At 48.6% G+C, this 20,005-nt stretch overlaps 10 protein-coding genes across 10 annotated transcripts; 4 read left to right on the top strand and 6 right to left on the bottom strand.

Annotated features, from left to right (window-relative positions):
• Positions 1-457: 457 nt before the first annotated feature.
• On the top strand, positions 458-3,549 carry N7503_002008 (exo-beta-1-3-glucanase; the record flags this gene model as incomplete). Its single annotated transcript, XM_057061555.1, has 5 exons — positions 458-746; positions 796-1,107; positions 1,163-2,876; positions 2,932-3,024; positions 3,093-3,549. The coding sequence occupies 5 exons, from the start codon at positions 458-460 to the stop codon at positions 3,547-3,549; spliced, it is 2,865 nt and encodes a 954-aa protein (XP_056925517.1).
• Positions 3,550-4,329: 780 nt separating this feature from the next.
• N7503_002007 (uncharacterized protein) lies at positions 4,330-4,917 on the bottom strand (the record flags this gene model as incomplete). Its single annotated transcript, XM_057061554.1, has 2 exons — positions 4,330-4,851; positions 4,891-4,917. The coding sequence occupies 2 exons, from the start codon at positions 4,915-4,917 to the stop codon at positions 4,330-4,332; spliced, it is 549 nt and encodes a 182-aa protein (XP_056925516.1).
• Positions 4,918-5,338: 421 nt separating this feature from the next.
• N7503_002006 (uncharacterized protein) lies at positions 5,339-6,892 on the bottom strand (the record flags this gene model as incomplete). Its single annotated transcript, XM_057061553.1, has 6 exons — positions 5,339-5,387; positions 5,444-5,650; positions 5,716-5,963; positions 6,013-6,218; positions 6,273-6,717; positions 6,767-6,892. The coding sequence occupies 6 exons, from the start codon at positions 6,890-6,892 to the stop codon at positions 5,339-5,341; spliced, it is 1,281 nt and encodes a 426-aa protein (XP_056925515.1).
• A 497-nt stretch (positions 6,893-7,389) lies between these two features.
• Positions 7,390-9,479, bottom strand: N7503_002005 (uncharacterized protein; the record flags this gene model as incomplete). The annotated part of the gene is made up of 2 exons (XM_057061552.1): positions 7,390-8,927; positions 8,981-9,479. The coding sequence occupies 2 exons, from the start codon at positions 9,477-9,479 to the stop codon at positions 7,390-7,392; spliced, it is 2,037 nt and encodes a 678-aa protein (XP_056925514.1).
• A 293-nt stretch (positions 9,480-9,772) lies between these two features.
• N7503_002004 (telomere maintenance SDE2 family protein) lies at positions 9,773-10,684 on the bottom strand (the record flags this gene model as incomplete). The annotated part of the gene is made up of 1 exon (XM_057061551.1): positions 9,773-10,684. The coding sequence occupies one exon, from the start codon at positions 10,682-10,684 to the stop codon at positions 9,773-9,775; it is 912 nt and encodes a 303-aa protein (XP_056925513.1).
• Positions 10,685-10,845: 161 nt separating this feature from the next.
• Positions 10,846-11,693, top strand: N7503_002003 (40S ribosomal protein eS10; the record flags this gene model as incomplete). Its single annotated transcript, XM_057061550.1, has 5 exons — positions 10,846-10,851; positions 10,970-11,004; positions 11,059-11,108; positions 11,209-11,279; positions 11,340-11,693. The coding sequence occupies 5 exons, from the start codon at positions 10,846-10,848 to the stop codon at positions 11,691-11,693; spliced, it is 516 nt and encodes a 171-aa protein (XP_056925512.1).
• A 320-nt stretch (positions 11,694-12,013) lies between these two features.
• On the bottom strand, positions 12,014-13,545 carry N7503_002002 (M20 family metallo-hydrolase; the record flags this gene model as incomplete). The annotated part of the gene is made up of 3 exons (XM_057061549.1): positions 12,014-12,959; positions 13,011-13,325; positions 13,430-13,545. The coding sequence occupies 3 exons, from the start codon at positions 13,543-13,545 to the stop codon at positions 12,014-12,016; spliced, it is 1,377 nt and encodes a 458-aa protein (XP_056925511.1).
• Positions 13,546-15,171: 1,626 nt separating this feature from the next.
• Positions 15,172-15,603, bottom strand: N7503_002001 (uncharacterized protein; the record flags this gene model as incomplete). The annotated part of the gene is made up of 1 exon (XM_057061548.1): positions 15,172-15,603. The coding sequence occupies one exon, from the start codon at positions 15,601-15,603 to the stop codon at positions 15,172-15,174; it is 432 nt and encodes a 143-aa protein (XP_056925510.1).
• A 1,647-nt stretch (positions 15,604-17,250) lies between these two features.
• N7503_002000 (uncharacterized protein) lies at positions 17,251-18,403 on the top strand (the record flags this gene model as incomplete). The annotated part of the gene is made up of 3 exons (XM_057061547.1): positions 17,251-17,326; positions 17,416-17,694; positions 17,745-18,403. 3 exons carry the CDS (start codon positions 17,251-17,253, stop codon positions 18,401-18,403), a joined length of 1,014 nt encoding a protein of 337 aa, XP_056925509.1.
• Positions 18,404-18,913: 510 nt separating this feature from the next.
• N7503_001999 (uncharacterized protein) lies at positions 18,914-19,795 on the top strand (the record flags this gene model as incomplete). The annotated part of the gene is made up of 1 exon (XM_057061546.1): positions 18,914-19,795. One exon carries the CDS (start codon positions 18,914-18,916, stop codon positions 19,793-19,795), a length of 882 nt encoding a protein of 293 aa, XP_056925508.1.
• Positions 19,796-20,005: the final 210 nt, after the last annotated feature.

Here is a 20,005-nt window from a genome sequence, read left to right as displayed (position 1 = left end):
TGAATCTGTACCGTGCGCAGAATTGTCTTACTCGCGTATCATTTGTACTCGGGGTTATTGAATTAATGGCATCAACACGACCTTCCGAGATTCCGCATGAGCATACTTTCCACATTATGTGCTGTGATGAAATTGTCATAGCTTGTTTACATTCTGGTTCTCTACTGCTGCCGGTCAGTGAGTCCTAATGGCTTAGCTTTCCCCACACATCCCCGCGCTAGAGAGGTCGGAGGGACTCATCTCTGATGAAATGAGGAGATGATTGGCGGATAGCCTCAGTGTTCTTGGACCATCGTCACGAATCTGGGGCAGAATATCATCTTCTGGCCGTCTGGTGCTCTATTTCTCACCCAATCACTGGAATTACTGGGATTGGTTGCTGAGAATACGGGTCGAATGCTATGTATCGTACACCTGCGATATATAAGAACAGTGATGTTTCCCTGAAATCATTCACATGGTTCTAAGCAAGCTTCTGGGCACCAACAAGTCTCAGTCTTCCATCATGTTACCCTACAAAGCTGTCCTGTTTGCCCTCTTCGGGGTGGCCTTGGCGGGTCCCATGGAGAAAAGAAGCTCTAGCTGGTCTTTCTTGGGCTGCTATACAGATAACGTCTCGGGAAGATCCCTGGCGGAGGGTATTCCTGCTCCTGGAGGGGCGACCAATATGACCGTACAGAATTGCCAGGCCGGCTGTCAGGCTTTGGGGTTCACTCTGGCTGGGCTAGAGTACGCTGATGAATGCTGTAAGTCCTATGATCCTCTTATATCCGCATCAACTAATTTGATCATAAGATTGTGGCAATACCGTGCAGAATGGTGGTGGTCCGGCCTCAGATGGAAATACCGGCTGCAACATGGCGTGTTCTGGGAATTCCGCCGAGACTTGTGGAGGGCCCAATCGCCTGGATATGTACCAATATGGTACTGCTGTATCCACCACTACATCTACTACCACGGCCGCGTCAACCACTCATACAACTGAGGCTGCCACATCTACAGGTTCATCCAACTACTGGTACGAGAATATTGAACACCAGGGAATATCCGCCTTTGGGCCCTCTGGATATAAGGTCTATCGAAATGTAAAGGACTATGGCGCCACGGGTATATCTCACCATCTCAATTACATTTGAATCGAGGCTAAACTTTTTTTCACTAGGAAACGGTGTGACTGATGATACGGTTGCCATCAACGCTGCTATCAGCGATGGCGGTAGCTGTGGTGAGGGCTGTTCATCCAGCACCACCACTCCGGCAGTGGTATATTTCCCAGCGGGAACCTATTTGATCTCCTCATCCATTATAGACCAGTACAACACGATCTTGTTGGGGAATCCAAACAGCCTACCGACGCTAAAAGCTAGCTCTGGCTTTTCTGGCTTTGGCTTGATTGATGGAGACAAATACTATACTGCGTCACTCAATTGGGGCTCAACAAATGTTTTTTACCGCCAAGTGCGTAACTTTATCCTAGACATGACGAGTATCCCTGCTACCTCCTCGGCTACTGGAATTCATTGGCCCACGGCCCAGGCAACGAGTCTGCAGAATCTGGTATTCAGGATGAGCTCGGCATCGGGAACGCAGCACGTTGGTGTTTTTTGTGAATCGGGTGCGTTGAACATCTACGCTTTTGGGGCAATTCCATTAATAAAACTTACAGGTTCCGGTGGTTTTGTCACCGATCTAACTTTTAACGGCGGCTTATATGGCATCCAGGTCGGCAACCAGCAATTCACTATGCGCAACTTGGTTTTCAACAACTGCGTCACCGCTATCAATCAGCTGTGGGACTGGGGCTGGGTGTATCAAGGAATCACCATAAATAACTGCCAGACTGGCATTGACATGTCCACGGGTGGGTCATCCGACCAGGGGGTGGGCTCAGTGATTATTGTGGACAGCACCATCACCAATACACCGGTGGGAGTGCTCACAGCATTTACTGAAAACGTGGCCAATAATGTGGCCAACGGCAGTCTCATTATTGACAACAGTATCTTCAGCAATGTCCCAAATATTGTCAAGTCTACCTCCGCAGGCACCGTTTTGGCAGGTAACAGCGGCACTGTGACGGTAGCTGGATGGGGTGAGGGCAACAGCTACACAACTTCCGGCCATACACGTTTCCAAGGCTCTTTCACCCCCATAACTCGACCTTCAGCACTCCTAAGTGGTTCCAACTATTACGTTCGGTCCAAACCCCAGTATGAATCCCTCGCAGTCTCATCTTTCCAGAGCGTGCGCAGTGCTGGTGCCGCTGGTAATGGGGTCACGGATGATACGAGTGCGTTACAAAGCGTTATCAACAGTGCCACGGCGGCTGGGCAAGTGGTGTTTTTTGATGCTGGTACATACAAAGTCACCAGCACCTTGCTAATCCCTCCGGGGGCAAGATTGGTCGGCGAGGCATATTCAGTGATCATGTCCAGCGGCAGCTACTTCAACAATATCAACTCCCCCCAGCCTGTCATTCGCGTGGGTACCGCTGGACAAGCTGGTCAGGTTGAATGGTCCGACATGATTGTTAGCACACAAGGTGCCCAGGCTGGGGCCATTCTGGTCGAGTGGAACTTGGCTGCCTCCGGGACCCCCTCGGGGATCTGGGATGTCCACGCCCGCATCGGAGGTTTCGCCGGCTCCGACTTACAGGTGGCTCAATGTGAAAAGACTCCCTCTAGCACGTCTATTAACTCCGCATGCATCGCCGCCTTTATGACTCTGCATGTGACCGCATCAGCCTCAAACCTGTACCTGGAGAATGTGTGGCTGTGGACCGCAGACCACGACATCGACGACGCGTCAAATACCCAAATTACCGTTTACAATGGGCGCGGTCTATATATTGAAAGTTCCGCCGGGACATTCTGGCTGTACGATTTACCTTCACTTGTTTGTTTATCGGCGCAGTGAGCTAATGATGCTTAGAGTCGGAACGTCGGTGGAGCACCACACCCTGTACCAGTACCAGTTGGCCAACACTAAGGATGTTTTCATGGGATTCATTCAGACCGAGACACCGTATGCTTCCTTTCCATCATTTCAGTCTCAACGCCGCAGTGTGGAATTGACTAACACCCCGAACGTAGCTATTATCAACCCAACCCGCCAGCTCCGGCACCATTTACTGTGGAGTCTTCACTGAATGACCCCGAATTTTCTACTTCATGTTCTGGCCAGTCAGCAAACTGCAACGACGCATGGGGTCTCCGAATTGTGAACTCCAACAACATCCTTGTATACGGAGCAGGGCTTTACTCCTTCTTTAACAACTATGACGGCAGTAAGCTTCATTCCTTTACATGTCAGCGGACTTGGGCTCAAAATACTAACCTTCGACTAGCCTGCAATGCCCAAAATGGTCCCGAAAATTGCCAGCCAAATATTTTTGACTTGGAGGGAACTGTCAAATCAATCGATGTCTTTGGTTTAAGCACTGTCGGCGTGCAAAACATGATCAGCCAAAACGGCAACTCGCTGGCACTTTATAGTAACAACGTTGATGTCTTTACTGACACCATCTCGTTGTTCCAAATTCCGGCCTAGGATCAGTTTGAGGTTTAATTTTTGAAGGATTTTCAGTTTTCTGGTGTCTTCTTCTACTTTATGAGATATGGATTAAATTGAAGAAAAGTTTAAAGGATTAACCTTTCTTGTACCCCAGGCAACTTGAATTCTATCCTGATAACGGAAAGAGAACAAATCAATATGGTCGCATGAATTTCTTATTATGAGACTGAAGACGTCAGGTGATAAGGATCATTATCGGGAAGAAAAAGACCCGCTCTACATGACAGTAGCACAGGTTTTAGACAGGCAAACACATTTTGACCTTAACCAGAAGGAAATCAAATCCCACCATATAGAAGCCCCATGGAAAAAAAAAAAGAAAGCAACAATCAAAGAAGAGAGTGATTCTAATTACTTAGGCGCCAATACATAGCACATACACATGTAGTGCTTAAAACTAGGCTTATACTTGGGAAACAAAGCTTGCTTACCAGGATCGGATATAAATCTTGTCACCTTTTGTCTTTTGGTTCGACAAGGCATCTCCTTCAGTAGTTCCCTCGCATATGCCGCTGCCGTAGCGGCATCATATCTTTGCCATTCTTTGTTTTTGTGCGAATCAGAGTAGTCAGACAAGGGAGGATGTTCATTAAACCAGCAGCCTCCATCTCAAAGCATATTGCATCTAATTCTCGAGCAATGTTATCCCGAGTCCTCCCGTGTTTCATGACCTGGTTCCCTGAAGCGATCGCGCCGTAATGTAATATCACATCGTCTCGTTTGGTTCGTGGTACCAACTTCGAAAGGTCACAGTTATCACATCTGTCCATCGAAATGGAGAAATGTTCGTATGATGCTTGAAGCAGGCGATCTGGTAAGCCCAGGCGAGCGTAGTCGGGGTGTGTTTTCATTTTTTTCCTGCAGGACAAGAAGAATTTGACTAGGTTCCAGTTCGTGCCTAGCTCGAAGAGCCGACACAGCTGTTCCAAGCAAATGGCCAGGGTTCCTGTAGATTGCCGTTCGCTGAAACTTGCCGTCTTCGACGATTTTCCCAAGATCATACTGCATCACTCTTGTTCCTACCACGACATCGCCCAGACGAATATCGTGCTTGATTGGCACTCCCCCACCAATTCCAACCATTAGACCGACACGAAGTGATGGGAAGGTTCGTTTCATGTTCGTCATGACTTTCGCTGCGTTGTTTGTACCATACCCCTCTATCGGTAAACAGGCAATAACGATGTTGTGTTGCTTGATGCTCCCCAGTATATAGGTGTTGTCGTCTTCGTAAACGGGCAGGTTTTTGTGGATCTTGTCAAGCATCGGCTGCCATCTCTATATGCAGAACGCAGAGCCAGGCGATGGTATACTGACCGTGTCCCCGGCTAAGGAACCTGTCATAATGGGGCTTGTTGTTTGCATAACGATGAGAAGTTGACGCCATGACAAGCGTAGCATGCTGTCTGTGGTTTGTGTAGGAATACATTTTCTGACTTCCATTTGAGCAGCTGAACGAGGGGCTGCTTGCTCATCAGGTGACTTCACATCGCTTAATCAGTCAATTAGAGCATGCGAGAACCGTTCTGCGTTTTATAGACAGATCCGAGTGGCTGTTTGAATGAAAATATTTTTACTTCAAGTCTTCTTATAAATGTGACCATGATTCTACGAATGTGACTGGCCGATCAAGGATGAGAGTTGTGTGACAAGAGGGCTTAGGATGGATATCGATACACAACTATTTCTACTGCATAACCAATAACATCATATGTTTATGATGTTGGGGCCTACTATAGCAGATATTTGGCAGCTCCCCGAAAAATCACTGATTGGTCCGTGTCTGCAGAGCACTCAACATTCCATTCCGCGAACTTCAAATTAGCTTTCGGCGTGAAACCAGTACATGTATTGGATTGCATGTGCTTACCTTCTAAGGCCTTCTCTTAAAGTGCCCTCATCATGCGAGAATACCAAACGAAACCATCCAGGAGTCTTCCCATGTTCCTCTCCAGGATGAAGGAAAACACCGGCATCGACGAACCTTTGCGCCAAAGCACATTCTTGTTCCTGAGTGGGGGAACCATCATTTGAGAGGAAAGGAGAGAGATTAATGTATACAAAAAAGCCCGCATTTCTAGACAAACTCATTAATAAATCATAGCCTCAAGCTATCTCAGGAAACGAAATGTCTAGACTTACCCTCCCTTCGCATAATCGATGCCTTCTTTCTCTAGGGTGGAGGTAGCCAGTCGATAGCCTGCTGCTAGACTTTCCCGTGATTTAGCTGTAAAGCTTGAGACAAAGTTTTGGTCTTCGAGGATGGTAGTCCCAATGGTAATAGCAGCCTGGGAAGGACTGTGGAGTCGCAAGACCATTTTACATGCTTGACGAAGTTGCTCGTTTTGTGTGATCAGGAACCCAAGATGTAAACCGCCAGATGCAAAATCCTAATATCATTTAGTCCTGCATTTTTCCTGATCATGAAAATGCAATTACCTTGCTGAATCCATATAAAACATGGACAAGATTGGGGTCAATTATGTTTTTGAGGTCTAATGCAAGAATCGAAGTGAATGGTACGGCATCAGGATCACCAGAGTCAAATACACACGAAGCGTAGACTTCGTCGCTGATGAGATGGATGCTGTGTTTATCACAAAATAGTGCGATTGCCTTGAACGTATCAGTCGGATAGCATCGTCCTATTCATGCACATTAGTATTCCCTCTTTCGCTTCAATAGACCAAAAGACTTACCAACAGGGTTGTGTGGATTAACAAGAAGCACCGCGCGGATATTCACCCCTCGCTCATTAGCCTCCTGCAACGCTTGCTCATATTTCTCAACCACCGTTGGAGCGAAGGCCTCGTCGATTGTTGTATTAGCATAGACAACCTCAACACCTGCTTCAACTCCGTAGTCCAGTTCGAATCGACCATATACTGGTCTATTGACAAGAATAGCGTCCCCGCGCTCGGCCAGATTGTAACCAAGCATGCTACCCAAAGAAGTAGGGCAATCTGCAACAAAGATATGATCGGGGTTGATAGGTGTGTGAGTTCCTAGGACTCTGTTTAGATGGGCAGCGGCGACGGTAGGTAGTTTCGCATTTATAGTTGCGCTGGAGCGGTAACTGATTGAGTCCGTGGTGAAAACAACTCTTTCATTGATATACTTTACGATGTCTCCTCTCATTGGGCTCTGGCTCAACGTTAGACAATCGTTCAATTTCAAGAGAGCTTGGACTCACGTTCTCCGCCAAGCCAAAGGAGATTAATCCAGTAGGATTCGTATCCGCATCGTAAGTCGGCGTTGGGGCGAATCGCCATGGACGTCCTAGCTCAGTGACATTCTTTAGAGCCCGAGAAGAAAGCATTTTGTGAGGAAAGAGCCTTTCAGAGCTGTGGAAAATGCTTAAATTTATCCCCATACGTAAGTGAAGGCGAAGATGCAAAGAAGCGGTGTCTATCGTGACGTTTAAACTGCTCAAAATTTCTCATTCGGGCACCCGGACAATTAATATGACCCAAAATCGAGCCAATGCGCCAATGTGCCTCAATTTGCGCCAAGGGTATAGATTCAAGCTTGAGGCCGACTATCTTCAAGGAACTTTGAGTGTTGGTGGTGCAAGCGGCTAGCCACAGGTGTGCCTGGGTGTTGAGGAAAGTTCCCCGCATTAGTGGGGCCGCTGGGGTTGTTCAGGAAGAGTGGATGAGGTATCTAATGCTGACATCAAGGGAGAAGAATTTGGAGATGGGTATGTATTCGAACAAAGGGTTTCTCTAAATAGCAACGCCAACCGCTATGCTTGGATTTTTATAGTACATGTACACTACCCAGAAGGGTAGAATTTGGGTGGGCCTCAGCGCCAGCTCAACTATACCGATGCCTTGTGCGAGGCCTCTTGCGCTTGTCAACTTTCAGCTTCTCTGCCATGAAGTTCCAACACTCAATCGGTCTTCGGCCTCCAATGTATTCGCCTTTAGGTGAGAATACCTCGACCTGAGGATATATTGGGGGCTCATCTTCGGAGCCGCGCCTGTTGCGGACTTGGATGCTCACTTCAATCCAGCCACAGCCCTCGATGAGGATGTCAGCGGCCATCACGCGGTACGGCAGATAGGGTACCGGAATGCCCTTGTCTTTGACAGCCTTGGCAACCGAGGTAGGAAGATTTGAAGCGGTGATGTCCCACTGCAAGTCGAACTTGCCGGCAGAAGCGATAGTGCTGCCTGTGCCTTCAACCATTAGAACCTTGCCTCGATAAGGCTGTTGCTCGGCTTGTATCTCGATCGCCTTTGCTGTGTTCGTAATGTGAGGTTCGATCGGCACGAAAGTGGCGGCCATCACGGTATCCTCGGGATTCACAGCAGAGATACGTACTAAGCCACCGCCAAGAAGAAGGGATTGGCCGGGCTTGAGAGTACACCGCTCAGGCTTTACGCGCTTTGTCATGATCAAATCGCGTTTGTGCTCGTCAACAACGTGGTCTTCTAGCTCGCTGCGTTCCATACCCGGCAGGTCGATCATTTCACCCCGTCCACGTCCGAATGGAATGCGAATAGGCGACACTGTAGTCCCTGGCAAAGAAGACACAACTGGAAGCACTGGGTATAAATCCTCACGAGGAGCAGGCGGAAGGAGACTGTCAGGGTTGATAGGGGCTACCTGTCGCTGGGTTGACATTTCCTTTTCTCGTTTTTCCATCCACTCGGCCATATTCTCTAGCCTTCGAGAATCCTTGGGGAAACACGCCTCAATGAAGCTGCTCTTGCCCACATTGGCCTTACCGACGACCCAGATACCTCCACCGTGCTCCCGAATCTCTTCCTTGACTTGCTTGGTCCACCAACCTCGGTGTGCGCTAATCATGTGCACGTTGCCTAGTCGGACATCCTTTCCTGCTCTTCCCAAGGCATTGCGCAGGATTGAACGGACATATTCCATTTTAGAATCCACCTGCTCTTTAGTCGCTGCCAACAAATCCGATCGTGTAATGATGAAACTGATCGTAGGCATTTTCTGACCATGATGATACTTTTCAGTGGATGACCGTCGGTTTCGCGAGCGTTGCTCCTGAGCAAAGAGCGCCCAATGGATGCGGGGAACAAGAGACATGGGGAAATCAGCTGCATCCAGGATGTGGTATACTCGGTTATGCTTATGAGGTGACTCGTTGATATATTCTCGGATGGAAAGGATGGTCGGCTTAGGTGACGAGACAGCCTTGTTATGGTGTATCAGATCATGACAGCGATCGCAGACCTGGGTGTTTCGATCCGGTGACTCTAGAGCCTGAACTGAAGGGGAGACAGAAACATCATCAGAGACAGAGATATCGTCAGAGCCAGGTATATCTTCAGAAATAGGGATGTTCTCGAAGGTAGAGATATTGCTCTCTAGCAAGGCACCTTATTGATTTCCAATTAGCCAAAATGCAGACATGCGAGTTGAGATAACATACCTTGAGTTGGCAAAGGCGCTGTTGGCTCTTCAGTAGCACCAGTCTGTTCCGGCAATGGGTCACTGGCAGCCTCCTCTTCTATGACAGAATTCTCTGCCACTTCTACCGACTCCCTAGCTTCTGGCGCGACATTTTCTTTATCGGTCGTCCCTTTGTGAGAGGCGATCAACTTCCGGGTCTGTTTGCGATTTCCCCCGTAGTACCCTGGCTCTTCCGGCTCGACCGTTTGTGTAAAAGCACCACATCCAGGACAGCATACAGGAAGCACCTCGGCCAGTTCTTCAGCGGTCACTTCTTTGCGGTGCAAAGGTATGGTTGAGAAGGATCGGGGAGAAATCCGTATTTGCGTCGCGATGCTGCCGCAGCTGATTTGCGACGGTATAGTTCGTAGGAGGGGAGTGACTGTTGTTCTCAGAAGGGAAGTGCATGGCTTTGGATGCCATTGCAATGATCCAAGTCGCAGAGCTCGCGATATAGCCCCTCTGGAGCAAGGTGACATGGTGGATGTACAGGTTTGCGGAGTTCGCGCGGAGCTTTTTTTTATCGGGGCCACTTATCAGTGGCGCGCCGTGCTCCCGCCTGCCGTACAACGAATTAGATGCAAGCTTAGCATATCCAGAATTTTCTACTCTCCAGGGGACCAATTTTATTTGAATAAGTTACTGAATTGTGTTCAATTAAAGCCTCCAAGTGGCATTTGTAAAAATGACGTATCAACATCGAAAGAGCTGCGCTGAAAACCGCTAGAAACCAAGAAAACGCCATCATAATCCATGAAACAATTTTTGATATTTAAGCGCGTGCTTTGCCTTTACCCTTGGGCTCTGGTTCCTCCTCTTCTTCAGAATCGCTCATGAATTCATCATCATCGTCGAATCCAATGAAGCGACGGGGAGCAGACTTCTGGGTGGGCGCAGAAGGACCGGCAGCGCTCGAGGAAACGGCGTTTTCGTCTTCTTCCTCATCCTCATCAGAGGTAGACGAATCCATGTGATCACTTCCCTCGCTGGCACTGGTGCTCGAGCCACCCAAAATTGCATCGCGAAGGCTGTCGGTCCATGAACCATCCTTCATGGCCAATAGAACAGCCTCGCGCGCCTTCTCATTCATTTCCTCCTTATCGTCCATCCACTGACCATCGATCTTCTCCCTTCCGCCGCCACTCTTGAGCTCATCCTGGCGCTTCTCGGCCATCTCCACCACGGCTTGCCATCGTTGGCGACGTTCTTCCTTCTCCTTCTTATCCATCTCGGGCTTAACAGCAAGGTATTCGGCGAGTGACTTGGCCTCGGCCACGGTACGGAGACGGCGCCCATCCAGATTACGACTGGAGCTGTTGTTGTCGCCTTGATTGCGCTTGCGTTTGCTGGACATGCGACCACCGGCGGCACGAAGCTGAGATCCGAAACCACCCTTACCACCGCACATGGGGACGGAGAGGCGGACAGGTAGGAGGTTTGAGGCCACGGATGCGCCATCGCGAACGATCAAAGATTGCAAAGAGTCTGCTGATGGAGTAATTTGCTTGTTGTTGGTTGTTGTAAGGATGAGGGACTGTAGAGAAAGCGTCGATGGGAGGTATGAGGCAACTTTCTCCGTTAGGTCCGAGATGCTGGAGGTTGATGGCAGCGAGAATGAGACGGTGGACGGCAGCGACAGGCCGGGGAAGGATGAAAGCAAGATGTTCACGTTTGACGACGCCATTTTGAATGAAGTGCTGCGAGTGTAACTTCAAAATATGAGGTATATGACAGTTGACGGCAGGATTATAATGCCGCAGCGATAAGGTGGATGAGGCTGGACTTTGACATCAACAGTCATGTGATGTTGAATAGATGACTCAGCATGGACAGTCACGCATGAGCATGGATGTCATGTGACTAGGGCGGTAGCCCTAGCGAGGACCCCGAAAGAGCAATATCGCACTTTTCTTCGTAGCGGAGCTCCACTCTCTAACCTTTTAAATCACCCATCTGTTCTTTGTCAAAGCGATTCCACGAATTGCGCCAGGAACTCGCGACAATGTAAGATTGCGCCCCAATGCTCTGGTTCATTGACAGCGACTGACATTCTCCCAGGCTTATCCCTAAGGACGACCGCAAGAAGATCCACGAGTACCTCTTCCGCGGTATGTGACAACACCCACGCCGGCGCTCTGACCTTGAACCGACGGTTTTGCGAAAGAGCGACCACGATTTTCGAACAATTGACTGACTTTACATTTACAGAGGGTGTGCTCGTGGCCAAGAAGGACTACAACCTTCCCAAGCACGGTGACATTGACACCAAGAACCTTTTCGTACGACTTCCCATATGCACCCTACCGTTGGGATCTTTACTAATACCCCTCGCTCTACAGGTCATCAAGGCTCTTCAGTCTCTGGACTCCCGCGGTTTCGTCAAGACCCGCTTCTCGTGGCAGTACTACTACTACACCCTCACCCCCGAGGGTCTCGACTACCTGCGCGAGTGGCTCCACCTCCCCGCTGAGGTTGTCCCTGCTACCCACATCAAGCAGCAGCGTTCCCACGCTCCTCCCCGCGGTATGATGGGTGGTGAGGACCGTGAGCGCCGTCCCCGTGCTCCCCGTGAGGGTGGCCGCGAGGGTGGTTACCGCCGCCGCGAGGAGGGTGGTAAGGAGGGTGGTGCCCCCGGCGAGTTCGCTCCTTCCTTCCGTGGCGGTTTCGGCCGTGGCCGTGGTGCTCCCCAGTAAGGGATAGGCCCTGGTGTCCTGTCATCCACTGCTCGGTCATCCTAGGAACAGATGTGGCCGGTTCCCGGTTTGGAGTAGGACCTCCAGAGATGGAGTGTTCCTGAAACGAACTGATGCTAGGCGCATCTTTTTACGACCTCTCGTTTCTGAGGCTTATGGATACAGGAAAATAAAAAAAAGCGGAAACGATGTCACTGGCTTTATGATTAGCTAGATTATTCAATGGCAAATCATGATTCGGTGCCAACTCTGTGTCTCAGTAGATTCGTAGTATTCATTGTAGACATTCTATATAGGCTAGTATGCTGCTCCATGCGCCACTAACTTTTAGTGAACCTCTTTCGATCATATCGTACCACAGCTTGCAGGATAACCGACGCTCCAGTTGCGCAATCATCCGCAGAGCAGAATTCCTCCGGGTGGTGGCTCAGGCCATCCTTACATGGAACGAAGATCATACTAGTCGGCACTCGCTTGGAGGTGAAGACACTGTCATGACCAGCGCCACTCATGATGGTCCTCACTAAGGATTTAGTGTCTGCCACAGGCTCATCCGCCACAACAGCGTGGGCAGACTCCTGAACGCAATCAATGCAGTCCTCGTGGAACTTTATAGCAGGCGAGTCAAAGTCAAGCGTCCACTCAACACGGCAAGGCTTGCCAATACCAGCGCCTTCTGCAGCAGCAATAGCATCAAAATCGCTACGAAGCTGGTTCTCAACCTCAACGACTAAAGCACTTTCAGGTCCACGAATATCCAAGCTGAAGCTGACTGTTCCAGGAACAGTGTTCACACTTCCAGGCTTCGCCTCGATAATGCCAACGCTAGCAAGACAGCTTTTGGATGCAGCGACCTCTCGTGCGCGAACCATCATTTGAGCAAATGCATACAATGCATCGGCACGGTGCTCAAATGCCGTCGTGCCTGTGTGCGTGTCTCGTCCGATCACATTCAACCGGAACCAGCGGTAGGCCTGCACTGCAGTAACGACTCCAACTCGTTGGCCAGCGGAAACCAGATGGGGTCCTTGTTCAATGTGCACTTCAAAATGAGCTGCCATTGGTGTGGTTTTATATGAGCAGGGCACGCTGCCAAGATAGCCGATCTTCTCCAAGGCACTCTTCATAGTTTCGGGAGCCGAGCTAGCTGTTGGCAGCGAAGCTACTGTGGGTACTTCCTTGAGCTCATGGGCCTGTGATAGTGGAATGAACTCGGCCCATACGCCAGACGCGATCATGCTGATAGGGAATCGGGCTCCTTCTTCACTATTAAGAGTCAGCGAATCTACCATACAAGATTCTAATCCATTATCATACTTAGTCCAGTTAACGACGCCTACACCTCCTTCGGTTTCCAGACCCAGTTCGTCCATTCTCTTTATCGCTTCCACGCCAGATAAAACTCCCAGAATTCCATCATAACGTCCTCCTGTTGGTTGTGTATCCAGATGACTGCCGATGAAAGTAGCTGGCACGTCTGTCCTTCGGCCAGGACGGACTGCGAATATGTTGCCCATCTCGTCGATGGTAATCTGACACTTAAGGTCTTTCATAGTTTGAATGAACCAGTCCCGGACGCTCTTGTCCTCTTCAGATAAGGCGAGACGCTGCATTCCGGTATCGGTTGACCCCCTGTAGAGCCACACGAGCCATAGTCAGCAAGGCATACACTAACTCGCGTTGATGAATACTTGAGGTTGCAAAGCTTGCGGAAGTCAAGCTATAAGAACACTTACTCCCCCCAGCGAATGCCAAACCCCCATTTACATGACTCATGTAGGTCAATTGCAAGTCTCTCCTTGTTGGCTCTCAAGGCTGACACATCAGCCTCCGACATTTCTGTTGTCAACATGGCGCGGTATACTGTTGTGGAAAAGGGTTTGTAGAGATGTGGAGGAAATGATTTCTTGATTGGTGACGCGCGTCGGATATTTCTCAGGATCGTACGTAAACCTCGCACAGCAGCCATAGTGAAAGAGTAATGATATTTATAACTCCAAATCGCAATGCTGTGGTCCTTGATAAGGAAGCGGGGAACATAGCGGACAAAGTCCGCCCTTGATAGCATCTGCCGACATGCCGATATACATGCCCCACATTGGGGTACTTGAGTGGAGTCATCCCGATTGCTTGTATGGCACAAACAACTAAAGACCGCGAAAATTCACATTCAAGCCTAGCATGATCTAGACGGACGTTGCCATCTTTGAAATTATAAATCCTTGACGTTCTGTCTTCCCCTCAATCAATCCTACATGCTTTTGCTGTGTCTAGTATCGCTATAAAAATAATATTTATCATCCCTCCACAGGCCCCGGGCTAGCCATGCCTACTATCTCCAATACCCACGGGCATGATCACCATGACGCAAAATGCCTGTTGCCCAAATGAAATTCGGGAATTATACATAAATATATTTACGAGTGATGAAACTATTCTATGGACATTTTCAGGAATCTTACGTCATCGCATCGCTTCCAGGGCTGAAGCATATCAAAGGGTGCTGGTCCTTTTGATGTATCTCTCTTCGAGCGACAAAGGAGCCAATAAATCATTCGTCCTTGCTTCCCATCATGAAGTCCATTTGCCATTCTCAAATCGAGTAACGTCCACTTGCATGAACTTTGCACAATTCGATCATGTCAACATCAAATATCAACTTCGGGAGGTCGAGAGCGGTGGTGACTTTCCACATTGCGACGGCGGATATTCCCAGCGGGGCTCTTGTGTTGGCCTTACAAAATCACTGCCGAGTACTGTATTTCGACAGTTCGTCAGGCTATCCAGGCTATCTCTTTCTTGGGGAAGGGCGAATACCATTGACTTGAGTACCATTGAATTGACGTCTTGGAAGTCCAAAGGGCCATCACCTGCATTACGACATGCTGGGAACTGTCTCACATTTTTGTCAAGTCATCGCATTCATGTCAATGGTAAGCACGTCTTTTCCTACAAAGAGATTTAATTTGACCAATCTCTTCCTTTCTGCTCTCCAACCACCCTGGAAAGTCTCTCACGAGCCGAGGATTTGGGCTGGGAAAAGACAAATGAACTGTTAAGATAGCAATATCAATAACATCTTCTTTGGTTATCATGATACTCAGAACGGTGAGACATACATCAGTGAGAAACTGTTGCCTATATCAGGAGGAGATATAGACAGCAGTATATAACTACTGAGTGGGCGCATGTGTCTAAAGTTTCTAAAACAAAGCTGCATATCTGTCTGATTTGTTACGTGTTATGAAGACGACTAAGAATTGAAACAATCTTGTAGTTTCTCAATTCGCCTAATCCAATCTGGAAGGCTGCAAAATAATCTCTGACACTCGATTGAAACGGAAAAATATGAAAAACTCAAATATGGAAGGATCTTGGCAGTTATTCCCCCATTCTTCCCCATGTCAGTATCGGTTTGGTATGGGGCAACTACTCAAGTCGCAGCATTAGACAGAGCAACGCTAGCATGTTTTTATGTTCAGGTTATACACACCTCAGACACCTGCACTGTGGGACTTAAAACGAGCTGACCGTCTACCATCTTTGCCTCTCTCTCTTGTATGCTACCAACCCAGTTCGGAATAGGAGCTACTACGACCACGGTTTCGAGGATCCCCGATGAAGACTCCTTGCTCGGAGTGGAGATCTGATAGCGGCCCGAGTACGCCACCGAATGACGCATCGCATCGGCCAACTCGGGATCTGTGCCGCTATGAGGTCCGGATTCTTCGAAGAGGCGGGCTCCAGGCTCCATGATATGGGCCGACATGAAGCCATCAGGCGTGAATATCAGCATGCCTGTGGCATTTGGTCCAAGGGGAAACTTTGGAGGTTTGGCGGATGTCCTGTAATCCAGGAGAGTCCAGGTCCCAATCATTTCCTGCTGAATTGACGAAGCTGACGACGCCATTATGGTAATATGTAATCCGGAGCAGAAATAAAAATTTTATAGCAAAGTGACTGATGCATGTGCTCTTTGAATAGTGATGTTTTTCGATATCTTTCGAGTCCCAGGTGACAAGTCGTTAGTTGTATAGATCAAAAGTGAATCGGCATTAATGAAGGTGGGGTTATAGTGGGGCGGCAATGCACCTCGAGCCCTAGTGGTCTAAGGAAGCGCAGATAACCTGCAGAATCGGGGGCACCAAACAGACCCCCCGCGGGTGGCGCCGAAATTATACCAGGCATTGGAGTAATTGAACTCTTTATGAGGTTCACAGTCTATCAACTTGCATCTAAAGTAGATCACGTCTGTTTTTGCATCTTTGCATGGCGAACACTGAAACAATAAGATCAACAGTCCTCCTTCAATTGATAAGACTCGTGTCGCTACTCAGCTACGTAGCTTACAGATGGCTCCTCATCATGCAGAGAAAAAGTCAACAAGTGGCCTGATGTCAATTCCCCGACTTGGTGACATATTTTAGCATGCCCAGGTGGAAAGGGCTGCTATTGTTCTTGGCACAACAATATGAGTTTCTGCACCGTTAAATGTTTATGATACGGATTGAGCAACATATAATTCCTTTTACCAGGAGACTTGGCGCTAATACTTCTTGGGGAAGCAGTAAAGGGGAAATCCTCCGAAGCCATAGAGGAATATACGGTGCATCCTGACCCTTGCGGCCAATCAAATGACTTCTAAGCGTATTCGAGAAATTTCTGGGAAGAAAAGGCCCGATGGTTACTCAAGTGCCAGGCACTATCCAGCGCATTTGAATGTAGGAAGCCCGGTTAGGCAATGAATCAGGCATCTTTTAGCATACAACTCGAAAAAGACGAGTATCCTCTCAATCGATTCTCAGTGCCTATTTCTTGTCCGTTTGATAAGATTCAACTCACAATTCTAGTCTTCGTATCTTGATTGCATACTGACTGCTTTATTCAGCCGATTTATGAAAATGTATAGCGAGATGGTGACGTTTGCTGTTGAGTCCAATACCTGTACGACTTCCAAGGATTCGCTTCTATTCAGCCTAGCTCATTTAAGTGGTCTAGTTTCCCGAGGTCTATGAATACCCCAGAAAGCTAGCATAGTTTCCAAAGCAGCCTTCAGCATTGGAAACTAAATTCGATTCATAAATTTTCCACTTGTTCATTCGCATTGGAATGGCTTGCCTTCCCATGTTCCGGGTTAATAACACTGCAGCTGAATTTGGCCTAATACCGAAAGCTCCCTCGACTCAAAACAAAACAGGCGCCAGCTAATTTAAGCGCTTCACCGATGAGGGAAAGACTAACATAATTCACTGACTCGAAAATGATGTCCATTTTCTGGTTTAATTAACAACTTACACCCCTTTTCACCCCAGATTCTCGCCAGAACTAAAATAGCATGACTACAACCCGCATTTCTATACAGTCAATTCTCGCTATGACGCAAAATAATCTTTCCGTACACTGATTTCTTATTTACTTCCATCTCGCCCAATCATGTTGATAAATGGTCGTAGCACGTGACGGAGACGGACGAACGATTGCGGACGAACAAGTCGGAGCAGTCGGAGCAGTTTGAGCAGTCTGAGAACTCAACATCAAAAAACCAGGCAACTTCGAAATGGTGTCCCTCGAAACTGTGCAGAAAAATAACTCCAGCTTGAAGGACTTCGGTCCGAATCTTGTGGCAGTGTTTGGTAAACCTAAATCCACTCCTATCCGATCTTGGTCCCTACAAACCCCTGGGGAACAGCTTAATAGACAAAGCTGACATGAATGCTTATAGTGGGAGGAACCAGCGGAATAGGTGAATCAACAGCTCGTGCATTTGTACGAGAGACTGAATCATCCCGGGTCTATCTCGTCGGGCGTAACGAGACCCAGGCTTCCAAAATTATCGAGGAGCTCCGCCAGATCAACCCAGATGGTCAGATTAGCTTCGTGAAATGCGAAGCTGCGCGGCTGCACAGTGTTGATGAAGCATGCAAGTCAATCCAGGAAAAGGAAGAGAAGGTGAATTTGCTATTCATGACAGCTGGTATGATGACGACAAAGGGGCGAGATGGTATTTGCAACGCATCCTATACCAAACACTGCATTTACTAATCTTTCTAGAAACCGATGAGGGGCTGGATAAGAAGTTAAGTCTCCATTATTACTCTCGGGCGCGTTTCGCTATGAATTTACTTCCCCAACTGAGCAAGGCTGCGACTGTCAACGAGTCAGGTAAACAAGGCCTGGGCAGCAACTTGTCCCGTGTTGTTTCCGTTCTATCGGCTGGTGATGAGATTTCTCTTCATCTAGATGATCTGGATCTGAAGACCCACTATTCACTACGGAACTGCGCTGGCCATGCCATCACCATGAACAGCCTGCTTATGCAAGAACTCGCTGCAGCCCATCCTGAGATCAGTTTCATCCACGCTTATCCTGGTGGCGTGAAGACTGGCCTTATGCGGGAGTTCCACCCCATTACTCAGTTAGTGATCAACGCTTTGACAATATTTGCCAAACCGTGGATGGTGCCTCTGAATGAGAGCGGCGAGCGACATCTGTATGCCTCGACTAGTCCGCAATACCCGCCCCAAGCGTCAGGCGATGGCGGCGTGGCAATCGGGGCCGATGGCAAGACTGGGAGCGGGGCGTATCTGTTAAGCTGGGATGGTTCGATCACAGGCAATAAGAAAGTACTTGAGGCGGCACGCCAGAATGAAACGGGCAAATTGGTGTGGAAGCACACTATGGAGATCTTTACGTCGATCTGTGGCAAGTGAACCACGTCATTTTTTGCCCACCAACTCCACTCAAGCACTGAATATTTCAGTTTACAGATGTGTTCGTATTATAATATAGTATGGATTCATCTTTCAAATGGTCTACTTAGTATAAAATTCAGGCAGTCCCAGTCGATGTGGTTGATCAAATACCCAGATCACGTGTATTCGCCTCTGGAACGGTAATCTTGGGAAAGCACGGATGAATCCATGGATGAAAAGCGTGTATTTCTGAAATCCCTTACCATTTTCTGCATGTGCGTATTACAGTATCGGATAATCTGTGCATCCGGGGTTCAACAACCCTCAGCGTTTAATGGATCGAGGTAGATTTTTCAGAGGCAAATCGGATTTTTCCACTCCGAAAAGATAAAACTATCGCTTTATGCTCCCTGCCGTGATCTGTACAGCCAGACCGAAGAGTCTTGCTGCGGATTCGAGCGCAGGACAACTCGATTGAACCTCGTTTACGAAGAGACCACCCCTTGACTCACACACATATTCGCCACCATGTTTGAAGACTTCTCCTTTTCCTCGCCGTCGTCGCGACCGACCCGGTTAGCGCTGAATACAGAAGACCGGCTCATGATCGATGGAGACAGCAACTTGATCTCACCATTATCGTCTCGCTGCCCGTCGCCGACATCGCACCGCTTCCGCACACTCTCACGATCCCGGTCTTCATACTTTCGTTCCCAGCAACAACCACCAACTTCCGTGCCTTTTCCTTACGAATCAAAGCGTCTTTCCATCGCAACATTGACACAGAAACTTCACGAACATACCCTCCAAACCCCGAATGGCGAATCTTTCCCTGACCGGACCCGGTTCGGTCATGATGGACGGCGCTCCGGTCAGTACACTGGTTACGTCCTCACACCACCAGACACAGACCACGATGACGACGGTCTCCTCTCCTCGCCATCCCTCTGCTCAAACCCAAGTCCTACCTCTATTCCCCCGGACTTCCCCCCGCTAGACGGCCCAGACTGCCCGAACCCACAGCCAGACCTCCTCAGCATCCGCAGCCAACGACAGCAGATCTCCCAGTTACAATGTAACAAAGGAGATATCGATGCTGTCCGCCGCGCAACAGATGATTCATTTGGCTCTATTCCCTGTGAAGACGATTGCCACCCAAGTTCTCTACCGCCACGTCCCTCGCCACGACGGCGAGCATTGACGCAGCACCGCAGTAGATTTGGGCCTGCGGAGTCGTTGGAGGCGCGGGGGAGGCGGAAGAGTAGCTCGAGTGCTCTACATTCGCATCGGATTGAAAAGAGCCATCATCCTTCATTTGCGGGGAGGGATGCGTCTAAACGCAATGAGCAGGGGCTTAGGCGAAAGAGTATGGTTACTGCAGCGCTGGCGTCTGTAGTTGAGAGGCCTTAACCTTATCTTGGCTAAGCCTATTTGACTTCGTTGTATATACTTCAAAATTGATACCCGTTTATAGACTGATTGTTTCCTGTGATTGATTTGGCTCTACTGGACCAACTTCTATGATATGCTTTGCGGAACATAAATTTGCAAATCCTTGATGTCTTGATTTGAGGAAGGTCAAGAATTCCATACGTTTTCGCAAGTGCTTAGAAGGATCAG

The sequence above is a fragment of the Penicillium pulvis genome, assembly GCF_028828015.1.
Source record: "Penicillium pulvis strain IBT 33274 chromosome Unknown contig_12_segment0_segment0, whole genome shotgun sequence".
NCBI lineage: Eukaryota > Fungi > Ascomycota > Eurotiomycetes > Eurotiales > Aspergillaceae > Penicillium > Penicillium pulvis.
This window is presented reverse-complemented; position numbering and strand designations above follow the sequence as displayed.